General features: G+C 59.3%; 2 protein-coding genes across 5 annotated transcripts in view; one reads left to right on the forward strand and one right to left on the reverse strand.

Moving 5' to 3' along the window:
- SNPH (syntaphilin) overlaps positions 1–13,661 on the forward strand; it is a 42,660-nt gene extending 28,999 nt beyond the window's left edge. Inside the window, exons 3-6 of one of the 3 annotated variants that reach the window (XM_075563866.1) lie at positions 2,450–2,971; positions 3,893–4,000; positions 5,810–5,959; positions 9,804–13,661. In XM_075563866.1, coding sequence (XP_075419981.1) covers positions 2,790–2,971; positions 3,893–4,000; positions 5,810–5,959; positions 9,804–10,959 — 1,596 coding nt within the window. In that variant the 5' untranslated portion in view covers positions 2,450–2,789 and the 3' untranslated portion in view covers positions 10,960–13,661. Of the gene's footprint in view, positions 1–2,449; positions 2,972–3,799; positions 4,001–5,809; positions 5,960–9,803 lie in introns of those variants that run through there. The other 2 variants (XM_075563868.1, XM_075563867.1) reach the window with 2 other exon arrangements.
- An 845-nt stretch (positions 13,662–14,506) lies between these two features.
- On the reverse strand, positions 14,507–22,754 carry SDCBP2 (syndecan binding protein 2). Of its 2 annotated transcripts, none has more exons than XM_075527806.1 (8): positions 22,701–22,754; positions 22,020–22,089; positions 21,358–21,433; positions 18,208–18,373; positions 17,589–17,764; positions 17,330–17,501; positions 14,859–14,950; positions 14,507–14,642 (listed from the first exon to the last, which is right to left on the reverse strand). In XM_075527806.1, exons 1-8 carry the CDS (start codon positions 22,752–22,754, stop codon positions 14,588–14,590), a joined length of 861 nt encoding a protein of 286 aa, XP_075383921.1. In that variant the 3' UTR covers positions 14,507–14,587. The 2 variants fall into 2 exon arrangements, with proteins under 2 accessions (XP_075383921.1, XP_075383920.1); XM_075527805.1 differs by having other exon boundaries at positions 18,208–18,366; positions 21,333–21,433.
- Positions 22,755–23,214: the final 460 nt, after the last annotated feature.

A 23,214-nucleotide genomic window follows, 5' to 3' on the forward strand; every position in this document is an offset into this window, starting at 1 on the left:
CTTACCAGGCTCCTCCTTCCCTCCCACAGCACAGGCCTACGGTGACTGGTGAACTCAACACCCATTAGAACCCAGGACAAATGTCCCCTTTCGGGGATGGGGGTGCTCACCCCGCCTTGAATGTTTCTGTGTCGGAGCTCAGGTTGGGTGGCATGTTTGTGTGTTGGCTGTGCAGAAGGCACCGGCCTAAGCCTGACCGCCTGCAGCACCCTGTGGTTCCCTCACAGCAGACAGGCTCAGAGGAGGGTCTTGACTTGCCTGAGGCCAGCAGCAGAAGGGAGTTGAGCCAGGCTTTGAATCTGTTAGCTTCTGCTCCTGTGCCCTGCAGTCCCCTCTCCCTGGACACCCCCCCCCAGCCCCAGCCTCCTGGAATCCCATTCTGAGGGCCTGTCCTTGGTGTCTGAGAGAAGAGAATGAGGGGTCGGCATGAGGGGAGGGGGAGGGAGGGAGAGAGGGAGGGGTGACAGTGAGGAGGGGCTGAGTTTCATCAGGGAGGCAATCGGCTCAGCTCCCCATGGCTAAGGGTTTCCTTTCCACCTTCTACTCCAAATGGCAGCCTCTGGCCACTTGGGGGACAGGCCTGCGGGACTCTGGGCAGAGCGGGTGACATGGTAACAAATGCCCTGGCAACTGGCCTCCTCCCGGGGCCCAGAGGAGCGGGGTGGCCTGAGGGTGTGTACACCAGGGACTGCCGAGTGGGCTCCTGGTGAGGCAGCTGGCCCCCCTCAGGCCTGGGTAACTCCTGCCCTCCCTCAAGGGACCTTGCCTTCGAGCTCCCGTCCCAGCAGGGGAAATGCCACTTCCACCTCCTCTGTCCCGGATGAATGACTGTCCCTGGCCTCCCAGGGGACTTCCAGTCCATCCAGGTACAAATGCCACCCGGTCCCCAGCCTGAGCCAGGGAGGAGGGAGACGGTGTCAGGAGAACAGGGGGGCACTTGAGGCGTGGGGTTGCCAGGCAAGGTGGCAGGGCCCGGGGGAACAAAGCCCTCCTTGTTTCCAGGCCACACACAGCTGGAAGGCAAACCAGGCATCCAGCCTGCCTCCCAGACCCCAGCCTAGAACTCCACGTTGACTTCCCTGGCTCCCTAGCGATGCTGGGCCTACCTAGCAAGGCCCACCTCGACTCCCAGCCCAGCCTCTGCGGAGGAGAGCCAGCGGAGGCATGGCGGTGGCTGGTGGAGCCGGTTGACGTGGGCTAGACCCGGGCCCATAAACCTGCCGCTGTATGGGCCAGCTAACTGCCTGTCTTAAAGTCACCTGGGGGAGGGTCCTCAGGGCACAGAGCAGGGTCAGCAGAGAGGACCTTGGAGACAATTACCCTTCCCACCGTTACCCCTCAAGCCTCCTGCAGCACCCCCTATCCCATAGGACCCCTCAGGGGCTGGCACTACTGTTCCAGGAGCCCCTGGATGGGTGGTTGGGGCATCTTGGATGGAAGGGCTGTGAGGCTGGGGCCAGCAGCTCCGGTGACAGGGGTGGTGCCGGCAGCCCCGGTGGCCCGGCACCCGACACCTCAGCAGACAGTGCTGGCTGTGTCCAGGCCCTCCAAGGGGACAGACCACGTTCTGTGTCACAGCCAGGAAACAGGCCACCTGAGTAGCCTCCTTTGTCCGCCCGGGAGGTAGCCCTGCCACCAGGCCAGGATGAGCAGTCTCCTGGGAGGCCCTGACGTGGCGGGGGGTGGGGGGACTCCAGGCTGGGAGACCCAACTCCCAGGCAGCTAGGTGACTCCTCAGGCGCTGGTCCCACCCCACTCTGCAGGAGGGGGGGTTGTTGGACCCAGCTCCTTCCCTCCCGAGGGCCCCGGTTCCCTGCAGGACTAATCACGGCGCTTCCTTATAGGGTTGTTGGGGGGCACAGCAGTGACGGGATGTACGTAATGTGCGTGTCGCGGTGCCGGGGGCCGCTTCTCCCCCCGCACAGTGCACAGTGTCCCTGGCCTGCCCCTGCTCGCATCACCTGGCTACTGTCCTCAGTCCTTGAGCTCTGAGCATGCAAGGAGGGGGGTGCTGGGGTGCTTGGAGCTGGCGCAGGACCTGCATGTTGGCCATAGAGGGGCTCTGGCCTGATGCTGGGCCGGCATGGGGCCTCTCCTCTTCTTCACCCCCACCCCCATCCTCACCAGGGCCGCCTTGGCACCAGCTTGAGTCAGGGAAGGGCCTCAGGATGGGCTAAGGGTGGGCTGCTCTGTTCTGGACGCATCCCCCACCCCTCTGCCTTGAGCCCATGTCCCTGAGTCTCCAGTGTGTGGCAGATTCCCGTGCATGTTGCGGGGGTGGGTGCGGGCATGCCTGGGTGCCGCGTGTGTGCGGGTTCTGGCTGCATGGCCGCTGAGAAGCAAGAGCCACTTGGCACGGCTAGGACACCGTCCGACATCCTCACGTTCTGTGTATCCACGTCTCTCTACACGTATGCTGGTCTGTCCATCTGTCTTGTCTCCCCTGTAGACGGGAAGCCACGCGCCGACGGGCACTCTGGGAAGGTGACGGTCGTCGAGACTAGCCCGGCCTAGCAGGGGCCTCCTGGCCCTGCTCCAGGAGAGCTCCAGCCTGCAGCCCTCGCCGAGGAGGGGTGGGGAGGCGTGTGTCGGGTAACCCAGGCCGGGGTGACCCTGGGCAAGGTGTTCGTTCACTGTCTATGGAGACCATGGGGCTGGACTGAGAGGTGCTCACCATCAGGGACTTACAGAGCCTGGGCACCAGCCCCGCCACATTCGTGGGTGGAGGCAGCTGTGGCTGCAACTGGCCTGCTCTTCCCGGGTGCCTTTGCTGAAGGGCGAGAGAAGCCATGCTGGGCAGCGGCCCAAGTGAGAGGATGACGTGGCCCGGCCCGGCCCTCCCCACGGCCCCCCCAACCCGCCCTCTCTCCTCAGCCCCCGGGACATCGCCCATCCCGCCCCTCACTCGGACGCGCAGCCTCATGGCCATGTCCCTGGCGGGGAGCAAACGGGCCTCTGCTGGGCCCCGCAGGTGAGTCTCCCCTCCCCTGCACCTGGATCTCAGTGGGGACTGGGTGGGGTTGGATGGGGAGAGCCTCTGTCCCCACCTGCCACAGACAGGCAGTGCCCTTCAGCAAGCTGCTCCCCCACCTCTCCCAGCTTGGAACTAGGCTTGGGAGCACTCCTTTTCCTCCCACCGGTTAGGGGCTCGCTGCCACTGCCCTCGAGTCAATGCCCACCACCAGTGACCCTCTAGGACAGGGGAGAACTGCCCCCGGGGATTTCTGATGCTGTAACCCTTTATGGGAGCAGAAAGCCTCATCTTCCGCCCTTGGAGTGGCTGGTGGTCTTGAGCTGTGGACCTTGTGGTGAGCAGCCCAATGTATAACCATTACACCACAAGGCCTCACTTGGATGAGCCAAGAATCTGAGGGCTGAAACCATTATTTCCTATGAATACTAACTCCCCACTCAATGTGGCCTTGGTTCAAGGGAAGCCTGCGGTCTCTGCCCTACCTTGAGCTCTGTACCCCCACCCCGGCCCCGCCCCTACCTCAGCCCCTCTTCCCAGCCGCTCCTGCCTGTCGCATTCTCCCCGCTGTCGCTCCTGCTCTGGGGTGCTCTGACTCTGACTCCATCTGTGCATGGGGAGCCCCTAAAAGTGGAGGCCCAGGGGTCAGAGTAGATAGGCGCCTTCCCTGGGCCCCAGCTGCAGCCCAGCCGCCATGCATGTCCCCGGGAACCAGGAGGTCCAGCCTCCCCTGGTTTCCCATCTTGACCTGCGCTGTTTGTTCTTCACCCCTGTCTGTGCACCCCTCTCCTCGCTGCTTCTCTCCCTGCCGTGACCCTGAAGTGGGGACTCCCTGGGCCACAGCGGCATGGCGGTCTTTGCCCAGTGTCCCCAGCTGCCCACCAGCCAGAATGAGCACCTGCCTCTTCTCCCTGCCTCCAGGCGCACCTCTCCGCCCGTGAGTGTGCGGGAAGCCTACGGCACCTCTTCCCTCAGTAGCAGCAGCAATTCGGGCTCCTACAAGGGCAGTGACAGCAGCCCCACCCCCAGGTAAGCAGCTCCAGGTCCAGTCACACAGCCGCTGAGCGGAAGAGGGTCTCGCCTCCTGCCTCCATCGGACTCGGAGCTCTGCGCCAACCTTCTCTCCAGCCACATACTGTGGACCCCCAGATGTGCCTCGTCTCAGGAAGCATGAGCCAGCTCTCAAAGGTCATGCAAGCTGCCTCCAGCCAGGCCGATCTGGAAGATGGGCCTCCCCAGAGCCTGTTTCTCAGGCTCCTAAAAAAACGCTCTCGCCCCCCTTGACCAGGGGACCCCACGTGTGTTAGGCCAGGAGGCGCAGAGAAACGACTCCAGGGACGCTCATATACGTAGAAGAAACTGCTCACGAGAAAATCTTGTCCAAGCCAGCTCAGGTCCACAAGTCGATGCAGGTTGGGGCCCTCCCCAGGCTCGTGGGGCTGCAGGTTGAGGAGCAAGAAAGATGACAGGCAATGCAGGAGGCTCACAGGCAGGGGGGTGCTGAGGCCAGTGGCTCCAAGGTCGGTGGAAAGACAGCAGGGCACAGACCTCTGAAGGTCACGTGGCCCATGTGGGGCCGCCACGGAATGGGAAGTGTCCCAGCCACCAGGAAGGCTAGGGGGCAGAAAGAGGTTCTCCGCTTCTTCCCTCTAAAAAGGCCACACCTCCATCATCAGGCTGCCACCTGACTGACAGGTTAGACCACCCCTCCGTAAAGGCAAGGTGTGCGACAGTGTGCGGCTCTTCAAGACAAGGCCCAAGGAGGTTTCCTTAGGAAGGAAACCACCGGGTGGTGAGTCAAGGCAGCTGGGCTGTGGCCTTGGGTGGAACCACTGGGTGGACTCCTTACTTGTGAGCCTCGAAGGTCCACGGCCCTGGCCTGGCCCTCCCTCCCTTCTCCCCTGGCAGGGGCCGAGGTGGGAGGACCCAGATGGGCTGCAGCCTTACATGTACGCCTCCTCGTGCTGGGAGGTGTCGGGGGAGGAGTGGGGGGAGACAGAGCCCAGGTCAGCAGGGGTCCGCGTGTGTGTTTGCACAGGGGACAGTCGTGTGTGCCCCAGAGCACAAGGTGAGTGCTGGGCCAGATGGAAAGTGACCGCGTGCCTCGGTGTGAATGGGGATGCAGAAAACATGCAGGCGGGTGGCCCTGGGTGTGGCAGCCAGACGTGTGGGCCTGAGCATGCACATGGAGGCGGGGTCCCTGTCCTCTGAGGGGCTCCCAATCAGTGCACAAACACCGAGTACACACCAGGGGTGTGTGAGCATGCGGGAGGAGAGTGTACATGGGGGCGGCTGCACCCATTCCCATGAGTCCGCCTGTTCCCTGGTCCCCGGCGCCCCTGTCCCCCACCCCCCAGCCAGGCCCTGCAACCAGCTGTGGGCTTGCTGTTGCCTGTTGTGCAGCAGGGCTGTCCTTGTCCACAGGCAGACCCAGTCAGCCCAGGAGAAGCAGAGGGCACTGGGGCAGCCCGTCCAGTCCTGCCTCCACCCCCATCTCCTCCTCTGGGTGGGATGTCAGGAAGCCGGTCTGTGGGACTTTGGGCGAGAGGTCCCCGCTCTGGCCTCGGGGAATCTCCAGAGAGATGGAGTCAGTCCTGACCCTCAGGGCTGCTGTCAGGGGGATCGGTGCCAGGCTCATATGTTTGTCCTGTGTGGTCTCTGAACCCACATCAATGTCTGCCGAGGCCCCTTCAAATGTCGCTGCCTCTTTCCAGTAACAGGACCAGAGCCTGCCTTGCAGAGTGGCTATCTGTTCTCACACCCTGGGGTGGGCAGGCCTGGCTTGGAGTCATCTGGTGGCCAGAGGACAAGGGTGGTTAGGCCGGGGTCCTCTTCCAGGCGCTCCATGAAGTACACGCTGTGCAGTGACAACCATGGCATCAAGCCCCCCACTCCGGAGCAGTACCTCACCCCACTGCAGCAGAAGGAGGTGTGCATCCGGCACCTGCGGGCCCGGCTGAAGGACACTCAGGACCGACTCCAGGACCGGTGAGTGAGCCACTTGGGTGGCCTTGGGACACAGCCCCCACACTCGCCAAGCCAGGCCCGGAAACATCTCAGAGCAAGGAGAGCTGGGGGCTTCCAGCAAAGCCCGGTGGGCGTCCGATCCAGAGCCCCACCCTGCTTCTCTCCTCGGCTACTCGCTTTGCCCACCCAACAGGATCAGCCGACTCATGCCCCCTCGCCGGTCTCCCAGCAGGGTCAACCTGACAGCCCCTTGAGCCACTTCCTGTGGCCTGGCTCCTTTCTGCCTGAGGTAGAGAGCCCAGGGCTGGCTTCCTGGCTTCCCTGTGGGGAGAAACAGCCAGTCACCTCTCCCAGGGGTCCCTGTACAAAGATACAGGGGCTCTTGACCCACCACTGATGCCCCCAGCGGCCGCTCACCCCTCTGAGTCCTGCCTCCAGACAATGTGGGATTCTGGGAAACATTTTTGCAGAGCAACCTCCTGCCTGCCAGGCCCAGGCATCTCCCCAAAGCTCCCAAGGGCCCTGCTGACTGACTGCTTGCTCTCAGAGCCGGGAGGGGCATTCTGCTGTCCTAACCCTCCCAGACCCACGTTTCCAGGTGCTGTCCTCCCTCTAAGGCATCCAACGGAGGTTCCGGGCCACCCTCTGGTCTTTTCCGTTTTCTTAGCCTTCCCGCTCCGTGGCCTCAAACCTGACCTCTCGTGTGCTGGGTGAGCCACTGCAGGTCAAGGCCCTTCCCCGGTGTCAGCCCCACTCACACATGCGGTGGCTTTGGACAGAGGCGTGGTGGCCTTCTCATGGCCTGGTGTGTAGCGTGAGAGTTTTTAATCTGTGTTTGCAGCCATCTCTCCCCAGGGAGGCCCAGCCTGCTTGGCCACTTGCATTACTGTCCGCTCTGGGACCTCGCCCCAGGGCTCTGAGCTGGCCATCTTACAGGTTGGGGTAGGGCGGGGCCCCTGCTGTGACCCTAAGTTCCCTGGCGCTGTCTGTTACTCTTGCAGGACCAGTGGCCACTCTGGACCTGTGGGAATAGGTCTCTCTTGTCACACCCTCACGCTGTCTGCATCCTTAGCAGGAGACCTGTAACCCAACCCCCCTCAGTGGCTTCACTTCTCCCTCCTAGGCACCACATGCTCCCACCTCCACTCTCTGTGCTCTGTGCCCCCGGCCCCCCATCTTGCCTCCCTGACAAATCCATCCTCCGTGTCCGTCCTGTTCAGTCTCCATGTCTTCGGGTCTCTTCACACAGACTTTATGCTGGGATTTTAGAAGGTCCGCGGCTGCTACCCTTTCTCCCTGACCTCCCACTCCCCCACCACCAAGTCCAGAGCCAGCTAAGAGAAAGAAACGGACAACGGAATAGGAGCCATTTCAACCCCGCTCCTTGTAAAGCAAGCACACGGGTGTCCGTAGTTCAATTCTTGCCCTCCACCTGAGAGTCCTGGGCCCCTGCTGGGCCTCCAGCACAATCACGTCTCGCCTGCCTGTCAGTAGAGGCTGGCGGTTGCGATGACGCTGGGCAGCTTTCTTTGGCAGATCTTCCAGACTGAGGTAAACATAAAAACCAGCCAGGGGAAGAGCTACAGGTCACTACCACCCGATCCAGTCCAATCCCCTTGTGCAGAGGTCAGCCACGAGGTGGGCCCTACCGCCACCACTAACAGCCACAGTGAAGGATATCAGCCCGGTGGAGGTGCTGGGGGGGGGGGAGGGAAGAGGTGACCGCATGCTCCTGTTGCCTCACCGCCCACTCAGATATGCCTCGTGTTGGGGCACACTGCACTGGGGACCAGCCGGGAAGGACAGAAAGACGGGACTGGCTGGTCACGCTGAGCATGACAAGTTCCTTCCACATTCTCCATCCCAGAGTGCCAGAGAGAGTGGGAGGTGGGGGGAGGAATGAGGGGGAGAGTCAGGAAGGGTTTCTCCATGAGTCAGAGGGAGGGGTAAAGAGCGAGCATCCCCCCATCTTATGTCACGCCATCCCTGGGATAGGAACAGACGTGCCACTCAGCCCCTCTGACTGGCCACTGCCCTCCCCCTGCCATTGCTTCTGTTGGGCAGTCAGCATGTGGTCCATGACATTCTTGGGCCATTTCCTTAACTGGATGTCAGGTGTGACTTTGAAAAGCACGGGATGCTTGAACTTGGGACAGTCCCTGTGTTGGGCTCATCCCTGGAGTTCTTTCCAGGAATGCTGGGTTGGGGCTGAGCAGCCACGTGGGGGTGCCTAGTCCTCAGCAGGCTCGTGGTCACAGGACCAATGTTCTGCCCCCACCCCACACCCCGGGCCCTTGCCGCTCAGTGGGGGACTGGAGTCCTGCCCTGGCTTTCTCTGGGACTTGAGGAAAGGCTTCTCTAGCCCTCTCCTCCCAGCCGGCCCCAGAGCCCCTGCAACTCAGGGCCCCACGAAAGCCTGAGTGCTTCTGGACCAGGGTTGCTGGCTGGGTCGTGGGCCTCTCCCAGCCTTTCCTCTGCACAGTAGACACAAGAGAAGAAACTTGGAGCATGGGCACAGCGGTCGCCATGTTCTCTTCCTGAGGGAGAGACAGGGCCCTCTACGCCCCTGAAGAGCTGCAGGCTTCGAAACTCACAGGGGCTGTTCTCTCCTGGCCTGTGGGGTCGCTCTGAGTCAGCATCGACTGGATGGCAGGGAGTGTGTGTTTTCTGCACTCTCTTCTGACTCACGCGCCAGCCCTCACCCCACGGCCTGAAGGAAGGTGTTCAATCGTCAGCTCCCCTGTAGACACACGCGCCTTGTCCACAGAAAGTCCCCCCTGATGTTTGCGCAACCCACTTCAGTGGGGTCCCAGCCTCTCTGTGAGCAGCGTTTGCAGCTTGTGGTTCCACGTGGCGGGTCGCCGCTGGGCGGAATCAGGGCTCCTTCACAGTGAGGCCCCTCGGCTACCCTCATCACTAGGGCTGCTGCTCGAGGCTACACCAACCTGGCTTTGGCCTCCAGGGGACAGGGATGAGGGCGTGTGTCCTGTGGATCAGGCTTCTGCCCCCAAGGGGGGACCCTCCCCTGTCACCCCCACTCTCACTCCTCTCTCTGCACGGAAGAGGGGCTGGGCAGGAAGAACCTCGCCCTTCACTGTGTCTCTTTAAGGCTGAGATGTCCTCATCCCGGCTCTGCCATGGTGGGCCCTGCAGGCAGACAGCGAGTGTGTGTGTGTATGTGTGTGTGTATGTGTGTGTGTCAGTGTGAAGGGTGTGTGTGTGAGTGTGAGTGGATGTGTGTGATTGTGTGTGCCAGTGTGAAGGGGTGTGTGTGTGAAGGGGTGTGTGAGTGTGAGTGGATGTGTGTGTCAGTGTGAAGGGGTGTGTGTGTGAAGGGGTGTGTGTGTGTGAGTGGATGTGTGTGTGATTGTGTGTGTCAGTGTGAAGGGGTGTGTGTGTGAAGGGGTGTGTGTGTATGTGAGTGTGAGTGGATGTGTGATTGTGTGTGTCAGTGTGAAGGTGTGTGTGTGTTTGCATGTGTGCGTGCATATGTGTCATTGTGTTTATGTGTGCATGTGTGTCAGTGTGTGTGTGTATGTCTGGCTTGTGTGTGTCTGTGTGTGAGTGTGTTTGCATGTGTGTGCATGTGTCCATGTGTTTGTGTGTACATGTCAGTGTGTGTCCATGCGTTTGTGTGTGTGTATGTGTCATTCTGTATGCATCTGTGTGTATGAGTATGCGTCATTGTGTGTGTCAGTGTGTGCGTGTCAGTGTGTGAGCGTGTGTCACGGTGTGTGTCAGTGAGCATGTGTGCACATGTGTGCGTGTGTTTTCCCAGTGCATGTGCTGTCTTGGCTGGCACTAGCCCAGGCCCTTGGGTGGTGGGCCCGGCAGGCAGCGAGCATGCGCCTGTGTGTGTCTGCAGGGACACAGAGATTGACGACCTGAAGACGCAGCTGTCCCGCATGCAAGAGGACTGGATTGAGGAGGAGTGTCACCGCGTGGAGGCCCAGCTGGCCCTGAAGGAGGCCCGAAAGGAGATCAAACAGCTCAAGCAGGTCATCGACAACGTCAAGAACAACCTCATCGACAAGGACAAGGGGCTGCAGAAGTACTTCGTGGACATCAACATCCAGAACAAGAAGCTGGAGACGCTGCTGCACAGCATGGAGGAGGCCCAGAACGACTCGGCCAAGGAGGACGGCGCCCGGGAGTCAGCGGGCGGCTCACCGGCCCGCTCCCTCACGCGCAGTTCCACCTACACCAAGCTGAGCGACCCGGCTGTCTGCGGCGACCCAGCCAGCGCCTCTGCAGAGGATGGGGCCGACAGTGGCTTCGTGGCGGCTGACGACACCCTGAGCCGGACGGACGCGCTGGAGGCCAGCAGCCTGCTGTCGTCCGGGGTGGACTGCGGGCTCGAGGAGGCGTCCTCGCTGCACAGCTCCTTCGGCCTGGGGCCCCGCTTCCCGGCCAGCAGCACCTACGAGAAGCTGCTGTGTGGCTCCGAGGCCGGCGCGCAGGCCAGCTGCGTGCAGGAGCGCGCCATCCAGACAGACTTCATGCAGTCCCGGCCCGACCTGGACACCATCCTGGAGAAAGTGACCCACGCCCAGGCCTGCGGGGCCGGCCCAGAGTCCGGGGACTCCTGCCCGCCGAGGCCCAGGGACCCCAACTCAGCTGTGGTGGTGACAGTGGGTGATGAGCTGCAGGGCCCAGAGCCTGTCACCCGAGGGCCTGCCCCACACCCACCCGGTGCCAACCCCACTCCCGGCCTGTCGGTGAGCGTGGTGTGCCCTGTGGAGGAAGAGGAGGAGGCGGCCACCGAGGCCACTGTGGAGAAGGAGCCCAAGAGCTACTGGAGCCGCCACTACATCGTAGACCTGCTGGCCGTGGTAGTGCCAGCCGTACCCACGGTGGCCTGGCTCTGCCACTCCCAGCGGCGCCAGGGCCAGCCCGTCTACAACATCAGCTCCCTGCTCCGGGGCTGCTGCACTGTGGCCTTGCACTCCATCCGCCGCATCAGCTGCCGCTCGCTAAGCCCCCCAGGGCCCAGCGGGGCTGGGGGCGGCTCCCAGCTCTGAGGGGGTCCCACCTGGCCAGTGGCTCCTCTGACCTGACCGCTGATTGTATGTTCGGGTGCCCTTCCCCCTCACCTACACCCCTGGGCATCCTCTGATTTATTTAGTTTGGGGCTTAGAACTCTTTCTTCAGGGTGTAGACCACATGTCAGAGAGCTGGGAGCAGAAGTTGAGAAAGAAATCCCAAAACTTAGCCCGAAGGGGAAGGGAAGGCAGGGACACACATCAGGGAAGGGAAGGGCAGGGCATGCTGGGCAACCAGGTGGCACCAGCTACAGATAGAGGTATGGTGAGCCTGCCCTTGACTGGCCAGCTGATCCACTGGCCTCTTGGATGTGCAGGCCCTCTCAGGAAGTCTCTGGCTGTATTCATCTGAGGGGTTCTGAGCCCAAGTTTGCCATAGAGCCTCCCTCTGCCCCATCTCCTACATCTGGGCTGAGCAGTATTATCATCTTATGAAATGGATGGAGTGGCCTGGGGCCCCCGTGCTGACCTCTAACCCAAAGACTCAGAGTCGGGGCCAAGCCCACTGGGCCCAGGGCTCCAGCCTCCCCAGGCTGCTCCCCACTTTGGAATTCAGAGACACGGGCTGGAGCCAAGGGTGGGCTGGAGAGCAGTGCGGTCCCTGCCTTGTCTGTTCGTCCCAGGCCTTCCCATGAGCCTTTTCCTCCTGGCGTTTCTGGGCGTGCCCGATGGAGAGGGGCCAGCCAGCCCCGGCTAGGGTGAGGACACATTGCTTGCCTAAGCTAAGCTCTGGCTTCCAGGCCAGGGCATCGGCCAGCATGGGGAGAAGGGCTGGCCGAGCTCTGCCTCGCACTCACGCTGGGGCCCCAGGGTCCCATTCCCCTGGGAATCCAGGGAGGTGGTCCTGTGCTTTCTGGGTGAGGGTTTCTAGGCCTCTATGCCTTTGATGGATTCTGGCAGGGCAACTCATCGGAGGGGCTATTGAAGCCATGACGTCCGTCCTTCCAGACCAAAGCTGGGTGTCCCGGGTGCGCTCTGCAGGAAGTGGGGACAGGCGATCTACCTGGGAAGCGGCTTGTTCCCACCTCCTGTCCAAGGCCCTCCAGCAGCACCCTCCAGCTCAGCTGCTGGCATCTGAAGTTCATTACCATCATCACTTTAGAGGAAACCTGCCCTTAGCGGCTCCACCTGTCTGTTCACCCCACCCACATTCAGAGCCTGCATCCCCATACTTAGGTTGGGCTGGTGTGACCCTGTGTCTTTATCACCTCTGTGGCTGGGGTGGAGGGGTCACTGATTTTCTGCCAGGACTGCTTGCCCTAAATCCCACTGCCCCACCAGGTGTGGCCTGACCTACTGCACCAACCACCAGGTGCAGCCTGGCTCTCAGGCCCTGCTGTCCAGCACCCTCCCGAGTGCCCTTCCACTGAGCGGCACCTGCATGCACTGGAATGGGCACCTGCCAGCTACTCACCAGGGCAGACCACCCCACCCGCCATGCGCTTTGTGCCTCCAGAGCCCCACTTCAGGACCTCAGACCAGCCATTCTGTGTGGGGCGCCCCACCCCCACCCCACCCCAGACTGCTCAATGCCTGGAGCTGGCCTCACTAGGGTCACAACCTGGAGGGGGGGGTCAGTGGACAAAACCCAATCCGAAGCCGAGCCCGCACTGACGCGGACCCAGGACCCAGCCCCCGTGCCCTGGGCTCATGGAAATGCACCATGCGTCTCCTTAGGAAGATTCAACGCTTTGCCGAGAAAATAAATGTATGACTATATTTGACAACAGAAAATCTATATATATTTTTCACCACTGGCATCCGGTCGAGCTGCGTCGCCCTCTGCCCCTGTCTGCGTCTGGCTGGCCGGTGGCCTGTCCTCTTGTGTCTTGTGTGTGGGCAGCCGCGCTAAGGGCCGGGGGCCGTGGTCCACTCTGTCCTGCTGCCCTCCTCCCACCTCTGGCCCCGCCTGTGCAGGTCTCGGGGTAGGGGGTGCTGGCCCACAAGCTGGAGGGCCCTTTGCTTTGGAGGGCAGATTCCTTCATCTCAGCGGTGGGACGTTCTAGGCCCCAGCCCTAGAATAGCCCCGGGTCTGTTGGCTGGCCCGGCCATGCGTGCTTGTGTGTGTGTGTGTTCTGTATCCACATCTATGCAAAGGGTGCCTGAGAGGCCTGGGCGCTCCCTCGCTCACTTGGCGTGGCAGAGGCTGGCCTGCTGGCTCAGGCTACTGCTGGGACTATGCAAGGGCCACAGTGTGAGGCTGGGAGAAGGTTTGACCCACAGCTCCCTTCCCTCCTTCCTGGCTCAGCCCCTCCAACTGGCAGGCCTGGCCTTCCCTCCCTGCCCCAGCTCCCCAATAGAAATCCTGACAGCCACTCCACTGGCCCCTGCCTCCAGCCAGAGCTGATTCAGGGACTTGGAGCCAAGTGACCAGAAGTGGCTTCACCTTAGGTCAAAGGTCCTGGGGCCAGTGCAGAGTGGACACCTGGCCTCCCCCAGGGATAACTTAGCTTTTCACGGAAACAGCCTCTCAATGGCCAGGGGTGCAGGGACATCTGATACCCCCGTGGGGAGGGCCAGGGCAGAGGAAGAGGTTCTGGGGCAGCAGCCTGGTAGACTGTGAATCAGCCCCCTGTCCCTCTGGTCTAGGAGGAGTCACCCTGCACTCTTACATTAGGGAGGGGCCTTCACTCTTGTCTCCTTTGTCCTTTTGTTCACAGCTCAGAATTAAAGCATGAAAACACCCCAAGACCTTGGCTGCCTTCTTTATTGTGTGTCTGGGTTGCTTGGTTGGTTGGTTTGTTGGTTTGGGGGCCAGGGAGGGCGGGGAGGTCTTTCCTCAGGGCATCCACAGAACAGCCCATGGGGCAGCGCTCCCTCCAAGTGACCAGCTGCCGCGTGCTGGGCACAGCTCTGCCACACAGCTAAGCGGGACCAGAGCTCACTCCGTTCTCGTGGGGGTGACCTGCCTCCCCTCACCCATGGAGGGCCAGTCCCGCTGGGCACTTCAGGAATGTGGCCTTTCTTGCTGGCCCAGGGCATGCTGCTCCCCCGTTTGCAGCCACAGAAACAGCCCAAGGTCACTGTCATTGAGCACAAGGGGGCCACCCAGCTGGGCTCCCACGCCAGCCCTGCTGCCGCGGCAAACCCCAGACTGGAAACGCAGAGAGAGACCTTCGTCTTGCCGTCTGTCAGCCTCTGAGGAAGGGGTGTGACGTCACATGAAATCTCTACTCCATGGACAGTGCAGAAGTATAACTGTAGACAGTGCGTTTGGGACAGAGAGACATTCTCACAACAAATGTATCCCTATTCTCTCAAACGGCTGCCCTGGCGGAGGCAAGGGGCCTGAACGTGGTCGCTGAAACGGCGTTGGGCCAGCCCAGAGTGGCCAGCATTTGGACAAGCACAGAGAAGCCACCTCGGTGGGCCCTGCCCCGGCCTTCATCAAGTTAAGAGTCCGGAGGCTCCAAGGTAGCCTCTGTGTGCAAAAGACAAATCCGCGGACCCCTTGTCAGGAACACCCTCCTCCCCCAGGCAGGAGCCACCCCCAGGCACCCCTCCCTCCAGGCAGAGGGCCAGCAGAACCCTGATACCCCAGGACACTACCCTTTCCAGCAGTATGGGGGAAGGGAAGGGCTGAGTGGCCCGAGCTGTCCCCGTGGCCTCAGACGTCTGGAATAGAGTGGTCCATGGTGTGCTGGAGCAGGGTCGGGGACAATCTGAAGACACAGACAACACAGTGGTCAGATCTGACAATGACTTCTCACCTGAGGAATGTCACCTGTCACCTTGGGAGCAGGGGCAAGGGAGAAGCCAGGGGCAGGCTGGGCCTATGAGGGAGTCTCAGTATCACAGAGGCAGACCCGCTCTGAACCGGACGTGGCCCAGGACAGCGGGAGGGTGCCAGAGACAGGGCAGGGAGGGTGCAGACTTACTTTCTGACCATGTGCTCATAGATCACAGTGGGGATGATGGTCAGGGTGATGACATTCCCCGCCATGGCCAGGATCTCCGTGGTCTCTTTGTCCTGAAAAGGAGGCAAGTGGTAGTGGTCATTCAGTGTGACCACCACTGGGGGGATGGCAACTGGCACCTGACTAGGGAGGCAGGGCTGCCTCAGTCCTGAGCCTGCCAGGGAAGGGGCCCTAGCAGACCCCCAAGAGAGGCATTGGCTGAGCAAGAGCATCAACCCTGGGTCACTAACCCCCTCCCCCCACCCTTACCTTGCAGGCTAGCTTCAGGAGGCCTTTGGGCAGGCTGACACTGAACTGACGGTCACCACCCTGACACTGTGTGTTCCTGGCGCTTCACTCAGCCCTGTCTACCCTAGCTCCTCGGCCCCAGTCACCCTCAGGTCTGGCCCCCACAGCAGACATGAGGCCCCACCCACCTGGGCTGGGCTGGGCCTCCCAGGACAGAGAAGCCTGCAGAAACAAGGAACCCTGACTCTCAGCCAAGTATGTCAGCATCCAAACACTAACACTGCAGCCACAGATGAGCCTAAGGACTCCTGGTGGCACAGTGGCTAAAGGGCCCTGTTGCTAACCACAAGGTCAGTGGTTCAAATGCACCAACTGCTCCTTGGGAAAAAGATGAGGCCATCTTCTTCTATTGCGGTGCAGCCTTGGAAATTCTGTGGGACAACTTCCCACTGGGAGACAGTGGTGTGGCAGCAGTGTGACAGTAGTGGAGGAAGGGGATCTTTATCCTATGGAGGGGCTTTAAAACGATAGTGGGATTTTCCAGCATACTTTTGGAAGCCCCTGCATGCATCAAACTTGGCTGTGTGTTTTCTTGGTTTTTACAAATTGTGTGGGAGGAGATGGGCTGAACAGGCCTGGGGGTCGCCACGGGAGGGGATGGCGAAGCGCACTTTGAAAAAATCAAGCAACTCAAGAGGCATTGCTGTCTGGAGCCACCCAGGACCAGGAATAGGCCAGCCCCGAATGACCTCACAGCATGGCTTGGTCGGAGTCAGTAGGGAGGATGGCAGCGCCTGCAGCCCGTTCGAGACTGACTGTCCCAGGACAGCGAGGGACCCCAAGAAGGGAACTCCCTGGATCAGGAAAGTCCAGCTACTTCTGAGGGGGCTCCATTGCCTCAACTCCATTGGAATCGTTCTGGCATCAACTGGATACCTCTCCCCCCTCCCCCCATGACTCTTTACAAAGCCGATCGCTGTTTGTCTTTGGGGGTTGGAAACATGACCTAAGAATTTAAAGATAGGATGACATCGGCCGGAAGTTCATGGGAAATTTCTCTTTTCGTTTCATGTGTCCTCGAACTTTCTGAAGTGCCCCCCTTGCCCCCTCCCCTCCCCCCCCGATGATGCACGAGATGTAGGACACCAGCAACAACACTGGCAGGGGTCCACGTGGTTCTTGGTAAGTCAGGGAGGGGCTGCGTGCACGGTTACTGCTGTGTCTGTGTGAGCACCACGGGTACCCTTGGGATTGTCACGTTTGCCCCCTCCCCCATGAGAGAGAAGGTCAAGAAAAATCCTTAAGACATCATCAGATTGGCCGTGTGGCACCAAAGGGCAGGGGAGACTAACAAGCACGGAGCATCAGACCGCATGACAGCAATGGGAGGTGGTGGCGGCACTCATTTGAAGGGAGATCTGTCTGGCTTTGGGGACTGTGCCCACTGTGGAGGGCCACAGTCTAGACTGACGCTCAGTCTAAACCCAACTAGGATGAAGAGCCGTAGTTCCTTTAAGTGGCCTCGTGTCAGGATCAGGGGAACCGGAGACCCCGAAACTCATCCTTCCTCCGTGGTCCCAGAGGCAGCCGGGGTCATGGAGTCATCCCGCAGGCACCATCCCACAGGCACCCCTTCCTGTCCACGTGTACAGCGCTGGCCCCAGAAAGAACACCCCACACATCTCCCTTGAAAAACCGACGACGGGTCTGAGATGGGCTCTTGGATAGCAATTGCCTGGTGGCACTAGCAGAAGTGCCACCTGGGCCCCTGGGTCCCCATCTGGGTGGCCATGTGTTTACAAACACCATCGTCCCCACTCCTGCTCTCTCACTCCTCCGGCCTCCTTGTGGCAGTGACAGTAAGACCAGTTGCCATGGGGTTGACTTCGACTGGTGACAGCCCATGAAAATCAGTGTAGGGCTGCAGGCCACACGCTTTTCAGAAGTGGGCCCTCCCTGGAGGGAAACTCGAGTCTCTAACCTTTCGGTTGACAGTCTAGTCCATCAACCATTTGCCCCAGCCATTGCAGACAGCGGTACCTTCTGAGCACTGCCTGGGAGCCTGCCACTGTGCCTGAGCTCCACGCCCATCGCCCCCACTGGATCTTCTCAGGATGAGGAAGCTGGGGCTCGGAGGTTTGGGGGCCCCCAGGGACTTGACCCCGGTCCCAAGTCCCCGCCCAGAGACCCTGGTGGGCGCCTACCTTCAACCCAATGACGTTCTGCCCGTTGACCTCGCAGATGTAGTGGTTGGTGAGGAGCCCGTTGCGGGCTGCCGAGCTCCCTTTGACCACGGAGACCACCTTCCCCTTCTTGAGGATGAAGCCGACGTGGCCCGCGCTGTCCTTGTGCATGGTGACAGTCCGCTGGAACGGCCTGAAAGAGCGCGCTGGACAGTGAGCTGGGCTCTGGGTATTAGTGGGTAGAGCATGGGGGGAGGGGGAGTGGGGGCTGGCTGCTCACCTGTCCCGAACCACCATGACGATCTTCTCGGCAGACGCCTTCTTCACCGCCCGGTGGGCTTTGTCTATGCTCCAGCCGGCGCAGTCCCGCCCGTCAATCTGCAGGATCTGGTCCCCGAAGCGCAGCCCCACGAGGGACGCAGGGGTGTTGGCCTGGACCAGCTGCACAAAGAGGCCCTACAGGATGGGACGCAGACCCGGATCAGCCCTGGGCCCTCCCTGGCTTGTTCAGCCCCACCCGGATTCCAGCCAGCCGTCTTTTTCCTCCTGACTCTCGAGGCGCACCTGGGACCAAGGCCACGCTGCATCCGGGAAAGGACACGCTCCGCCGCGCCGCGAGGGGGCGCTGTAGAACGGCGTCCACACGGGCAGGCCGCTGGGTTCCCAGCCCCGCCTCTCCCAACCGCTCCCCGGCCCGCGCGTCCGCAGGGGCTCCTCGGTGGACAGAAGCCCACCGAGGGGTCAATGAGGGGTCCCGCTGCCATCCAGCCCCCGGCCTGGGCCTCGAGCATACCGAGACCCAGAGGAAGAGGCTGGGCTTGGGTCCCCCCACCCCCACCCCCCATGCTGCAGGCGCCGTGTCCCCCTCGAGCCCTCCTGCCCCGCTGGCCCAGCCGCACCTTGTCGATGGCGCGCAGTCGCAGCCCGGTCTTGCCGCGTTCGTCCTTGCACAGGTGGATCTCGCGCACCCCGGGCTTAATCTCCGCGCGCCGCACGCCCAGGCTGTCCCCCGTCACCGGCGCCACCACCAGGCCTGGCGACGGGCCCGAGACCACCGTCTGCGGAGCAGTGCCACAGGGTCAGCAATGGGCGGCGCGGAGGCCGCCACGGAGGGCGAAGGGAGCGAGGAGGCGTGGAAAGGACCCTCGCCCCCCATCACCCGCCACCCACACCACCCACCACCGCACCATAGTTCCAAAGGGAACGTCGCTTCAAACGGTCATGAGGAGGCAGCAAAGCCCACACCCCTAACAACAGCCGCTCCGGAAAATACCGTTTAGCAGTTTTCCAGAGAAAAGAAAACGTAATGTCACAAAATCCCCGTGCAGGAGCACTCATATAAGACTTTTCTCTGTAATAGGCTAAAAGCCAGCAACAACAGGAAAACCTCCCTGCCATCGAGTGAATCCCAACACGGAGTCATCCTAGAGGACAGGGCAGAACTGCCTCGGTGGGATTCTGAAACTATAAACTCTTTCTGGGAGTAGAAAGCCTCCTCTTTCTCCCACAGAGCAGCTGGGTGGCCTCAAACTGCCAGCCTTGAAGATCACAGCCCAATGTGTAATCACTACACCACCAAGGCTTCTACAAGCTAGCACAAGATCATTCCACTGGTTAAACAAACTGTTTACAGTTTTGCAGGACAGCCATATTAAGGAACTCCAGTCAGCATGACAAAGGAAGGAAGTATGGGCACACACCACAGCTGGGCTGTCCTAAGAGCATTATACTGAAGCTCCACCCCTGGGGTAGCCAATTACAAAAGGTCACGTATGTCACACACTGTACAACATAGAGCTTCCCTAATATAACATTCTGAAATGACTACATTCTTGAGATGGGAAACCAGATGAATGATTGTCCGCATTAAGGGTGTGGTGCCGGTGGGAATGACTACAAAAAGGTGATATGGGACAGACCTTTGGTTTGAAAGGATACTTCTATAACTTGTGATGTTTACACAGAATCTGTACGGGTGATAAGATGACAACTGTACATACACATTGTATCAGTGAAAATTGTTACATTGATATCATACTATAGTTATGTAAAATGTAACCATTGGGGGAAACTGGGTAAAGAGTACAAGGGATTTGTTGTCATGGGTTGAATTGTGTCCCCCACAAAATACTGTGCTTCCCTGAAATTTGGCCTGCATCACCTTTAGTCTTAAGAGAGGTGAAAGAGAATTGAGCAGAAAAGGAGACCTGGCGACCACTGAGAAAGAAGACCCAGGAGCAGAGAGTGTGTCCTGTGGATGCAGGCTCCAAGTGCTGAGAACCTCCTAGACCCAGGGGAAGACTGATGTCAAGACACGTGGAGATCTTCAGGGAAGTCTGAGCCTATGGGTGTTGAAAGGAGATGAGACAAAGACCTTTCTTGGAACCTGACAGAGAGAGAATCTGTCCCAAGAGGCAACACTCTGAACGTGGACTTCTAGCCTTCTGTCTTAGTGCTGCTGTTATAGAACACAACAGACGGATTTAACAAAAACGGAGACTCTCCCACGTTCTATGTATATTTGCATACATAAGAGGGTGAGTCTAAAAGTATTGCTGCGGAGTCAAAAAAAGGAAATTGTGGAACTCTTAAATGAATCAACATATCTTCCCTCTAGGTTCTAGACCTTATCTGGTCTACCATCCCTTTTTGAGGAGGAAAGGGGATAAAAGTACTCAGCACTATCCAGGGAATTAAAAACTTCTGTGCTATATTTCCCCTAATCCAGGAAAATGTAGCTATCTGCTTTTTCTGGCCTCCCTTAGATAATTCCAGCGCCCTCCAGGGGGCAGTAGCGTTCACGATGGGCAGCACAGCTCTTGGTTTCTAAGCTTCTCCCGCTATGTGTCCAACTCTCAGCCTTTCCCTGGAGAGCTCTGTGAAATTTGGTTTACACCGCATCAAAATGGCAAGATGGGCATGCTGGGCCTTTGAGTTTGGGGAATAAAAAGGAGTTGGAAGAGGCATGATCAGGGCTGGAGGGTGGAGGGGGTAAAGATTCCCAAGGAAATTCTCACGGGGCAGCCCTTGGCACCCTCCAAGAATGAGCAGGTGTTTCGTCGTGATGGAAACAAATTTCCTCAGCACGGCGTTCCTGGCCCTTTCTCATCAACACAGTCTTCAATTTCTGCAGGACTTCTTCCTAATAAGCCTTCAGAATCCTTCAGGGGAACCTCTCAAAATGTCCCCTTGGGGGTTCCCAGACAGTCACCACAACCTTCTGGGCTGACCTCTGTGCCTTGGACTGAATGGGCCCAGCTGATCCCTATTGGAAGCGACTGTTCTGATTGGACCTTTTTTCTCAAAGACACTCTAATGAGACTGACTCATGGTGACCCTACAGGACAGTGTCAAACTGCCCCTGTGAGTTTCTGAGACTAACTCTTTACGGGAGTAGAAAGCTCCGTCTTTCTCCAGAGGAGTGACTGGTGGTTTTGAACTGCCGACTGTGCAGCTAGCAGCCCGACACATAACCACTACACCTCTAGGGAGTCAGCATCGACTCGTGGCAGAGATTTTGTTTTGTTTCGTAGGAAACTAAGACACAGGTTTTACTGAGAGAACTTATCTGTAGGCCTGCACTGATCCCAGAGATAGGTTTAAGCATGTTTTGTTTGGAATAAACCTTTGCATGAATCCATTGGAACCCTAGTAGTAAGACTTTTGGACTTAACCTCATGGTGTGTGTGTGTGTGTGTGTGTGTGTGTGCGCGCGCGCATTGATTCCTGTGCATGCCTGTCTGAAGCTGGATTCGCCAAAGCAAACCCAGCCTTAGACATCAATTCCCGCCTTTAAGCCCAGGTCACTGAGTGTTTTTTGTAGCCGTTACTGAATGGGTCCCTGAACCGAAAATGCAATATGTTATTAAAACACTACTTAAGAAATGAGAAAGAAGCAGAGTCACAGACTGCTGGGGACGGAGGGCATCCCAGCTCAAAGGAAAGGTAGCTGGGGAAATGGCAGGGCCAGGAAGGAGGAAGACGTGGGACACTGGCCCCTACGAGGCAGGAGACAAATACGTACATCGCTCCCTGCTGGGATCAGGGGCAGGTTCTGCTGAACTTCTTGGCTGGAGAGGGAAAGCCCCATGTAGCTTCCCAGTTCTGCCAGGTTGGGGTACAGAACTGATGGGGGAAGAAAGAGATGGGAGAAGGAGTTACTCACTCGTGGGGGTTGTTGGCCTCATTTGCATTGAGACTCCACAGGACAGGGTAGAACAGCCCCTGTGCGTTTCTGAGACTACAACTCTTTACAGGAGCAGAAAACCTCGTCTTTCTCCCAAGGAGTGGCTGGCTGTTTCAAACTACTGACTTTATGGTTAGCAGCCCAATGCAAAAGCATTACAATACTCCAATCCCAGTACTGGTACCAGTTCCCCCTGACCACTGTGACATGTCACTCCTGGCATCCCATGAGACTGTGTCTCCAGTGGCATGATGACTTGGGGTGACTCGAATCACTAGGGTGCTCCCACAGCAGCCATGCTAGGGCCAGTCCGTGAAGAAGCTATGGGCTCCCTGGCTTTCTGGGTTGGGTTCAAAATGATGCATAGGAGTTTACCAGGTACTGAGGGAGGGAGACAAGAGGGGAAGCCTGAACCCTCTCCTCCTACCATGGTGAATCCTTGGCCAGCCCCCCACCCCCCAGCTTCTATCCTCAAAGAACTTGGGTCCAAGCCATCTCAGCCCTGACACTCACCCGGACACTCACCTGGAGGCTGGGGCATGGCTGCCTCCTGGGCTGGCAGGGCAGGCATCGTGGGTATAGATGTAGCCTGAGCCTGGGGAGGGTTGGAAAGTATGGTCAGTTGTGCTGGATTCCAAGACTCCTTGAGCCTGGGGCTCCCTGGGGTGGGGGGCTGAGTGCCACAACCCCTCTAGCCCATGTGTGCAGACAAACATGTTTCTGGGGGCCCATGGCTCACCACGTGCCATAACCCGCTTACTCCCCAGGGCTGCTGAAACTTGGAGTTCTGCCTCACAACCAAACTCGCTGTTGTCAAGTTCCAAATTCTCGACGTCCACTTGACCCAAAGAGTGGGGGGACAGAGAGTAAAAGGGGTTCTGGCAGCTGATCAGACCCTATCCCAGCATCACTGGCTTGCCCTGAAGGCAAGTCATAGAGGGTGGGGTCCAGCGAGCATTGTGAGGGAGAAAGCACTAGGCCACACTGGACAGAGAGATGCCTGAGAGCAAGGACTGTGACCATTGGTCTTTCGGGCCCTGCTGTGGCTCCTGCCCTGTGCCTTGGCACCGCTCTTCTGCCCCGCAGGCCTGGCGCCAAGGAATCTGGCTTCAGTAGTAAGCCCAACACTCAGCCTCCTTCCAAGACTCCCTCAGGCATTCTAGCAGATTGCTGAGAGGAGGGGCATAGGTTTGTGGGTGGCCTTACCTGAATGGCCTTGTCTACCTTCAGGTCCTCCAGAGATGGGTACAAGGTGGACATGGCTGCTCCTTGGGACCCCCTGCAGAGGCGCCAGAGTGAGGAGGGGGTGAGGAATCAAATAGAAGGGATCGGTGTCCCCATTTTATAAGCGAAAAGGTCTCAAGTTCCACCTGGGATTTGCACCAAAGTCAAGCCCAAGGTCACCACCATGGCAAGAGTCCATCACCACAACTCCGTCAGACCTAGGAAGCCAGGCATCCCTCAGTAACCCCTGGCCACGAAAAGCAGGTCCATGAACCTGCCATGTTTCCCACGGGCAAGTGAGAGGGTCTTCCACCATCCGCGCTCATGGGAGCAGGACTCAAGATGTCAGAGGGCATGTTGCATTGGGTCAGTGGGCTGCACGGGACCTCTTCAGAGTGTTGGAAAGCAATGGGGTTACTCTGAGGCCGAGGGTGCGCCTGACCCAAGCCATGGGATTTCCAGTTGACTGCTACACATGTGAAAGTTGGACGTTGGT

Source organism: Tenrec ecaudatus, chromosome 12 (genome assembly GCF_050624435.1).
Source record: "Tenrec ecaudatus isolate mTenEca1 chromosome 12, mTenEca1.hap1, whole genome shotgun sequence".
Lineage (NCBI taxonomy): Eukaryota > Metazoa > Chordata > Mammalia > Afrosoricida > Tenrecidae > Tenrec > Tenrec ecaudatus.

Bases quoted from the DNA above. Each gene is read 5' to 3' on its own strand.
- SDCBP2 (XM_075527805.1), bottom strand. From the start codon at position 22,754: ATGTCCACCTTGTACCCATCTCTGGAGGACCTGAAGGTAGACAAGGCC. The intron at 21,434-22,019 runs GTGAGTGTCCGG...TTCCCCCATCAG, and splicing joins AGCCATGCCCCAGCCTCCAG to TTCTGTACCCCAACCTGGCA. The intron at 18,367-21,332 runs GTACGTATTTGT...ACTGCTCCGCAG, and splicing joins TGATCCCAGCAGGGAGCGAT to ACGGTGGTCTCGGGCCCGTC.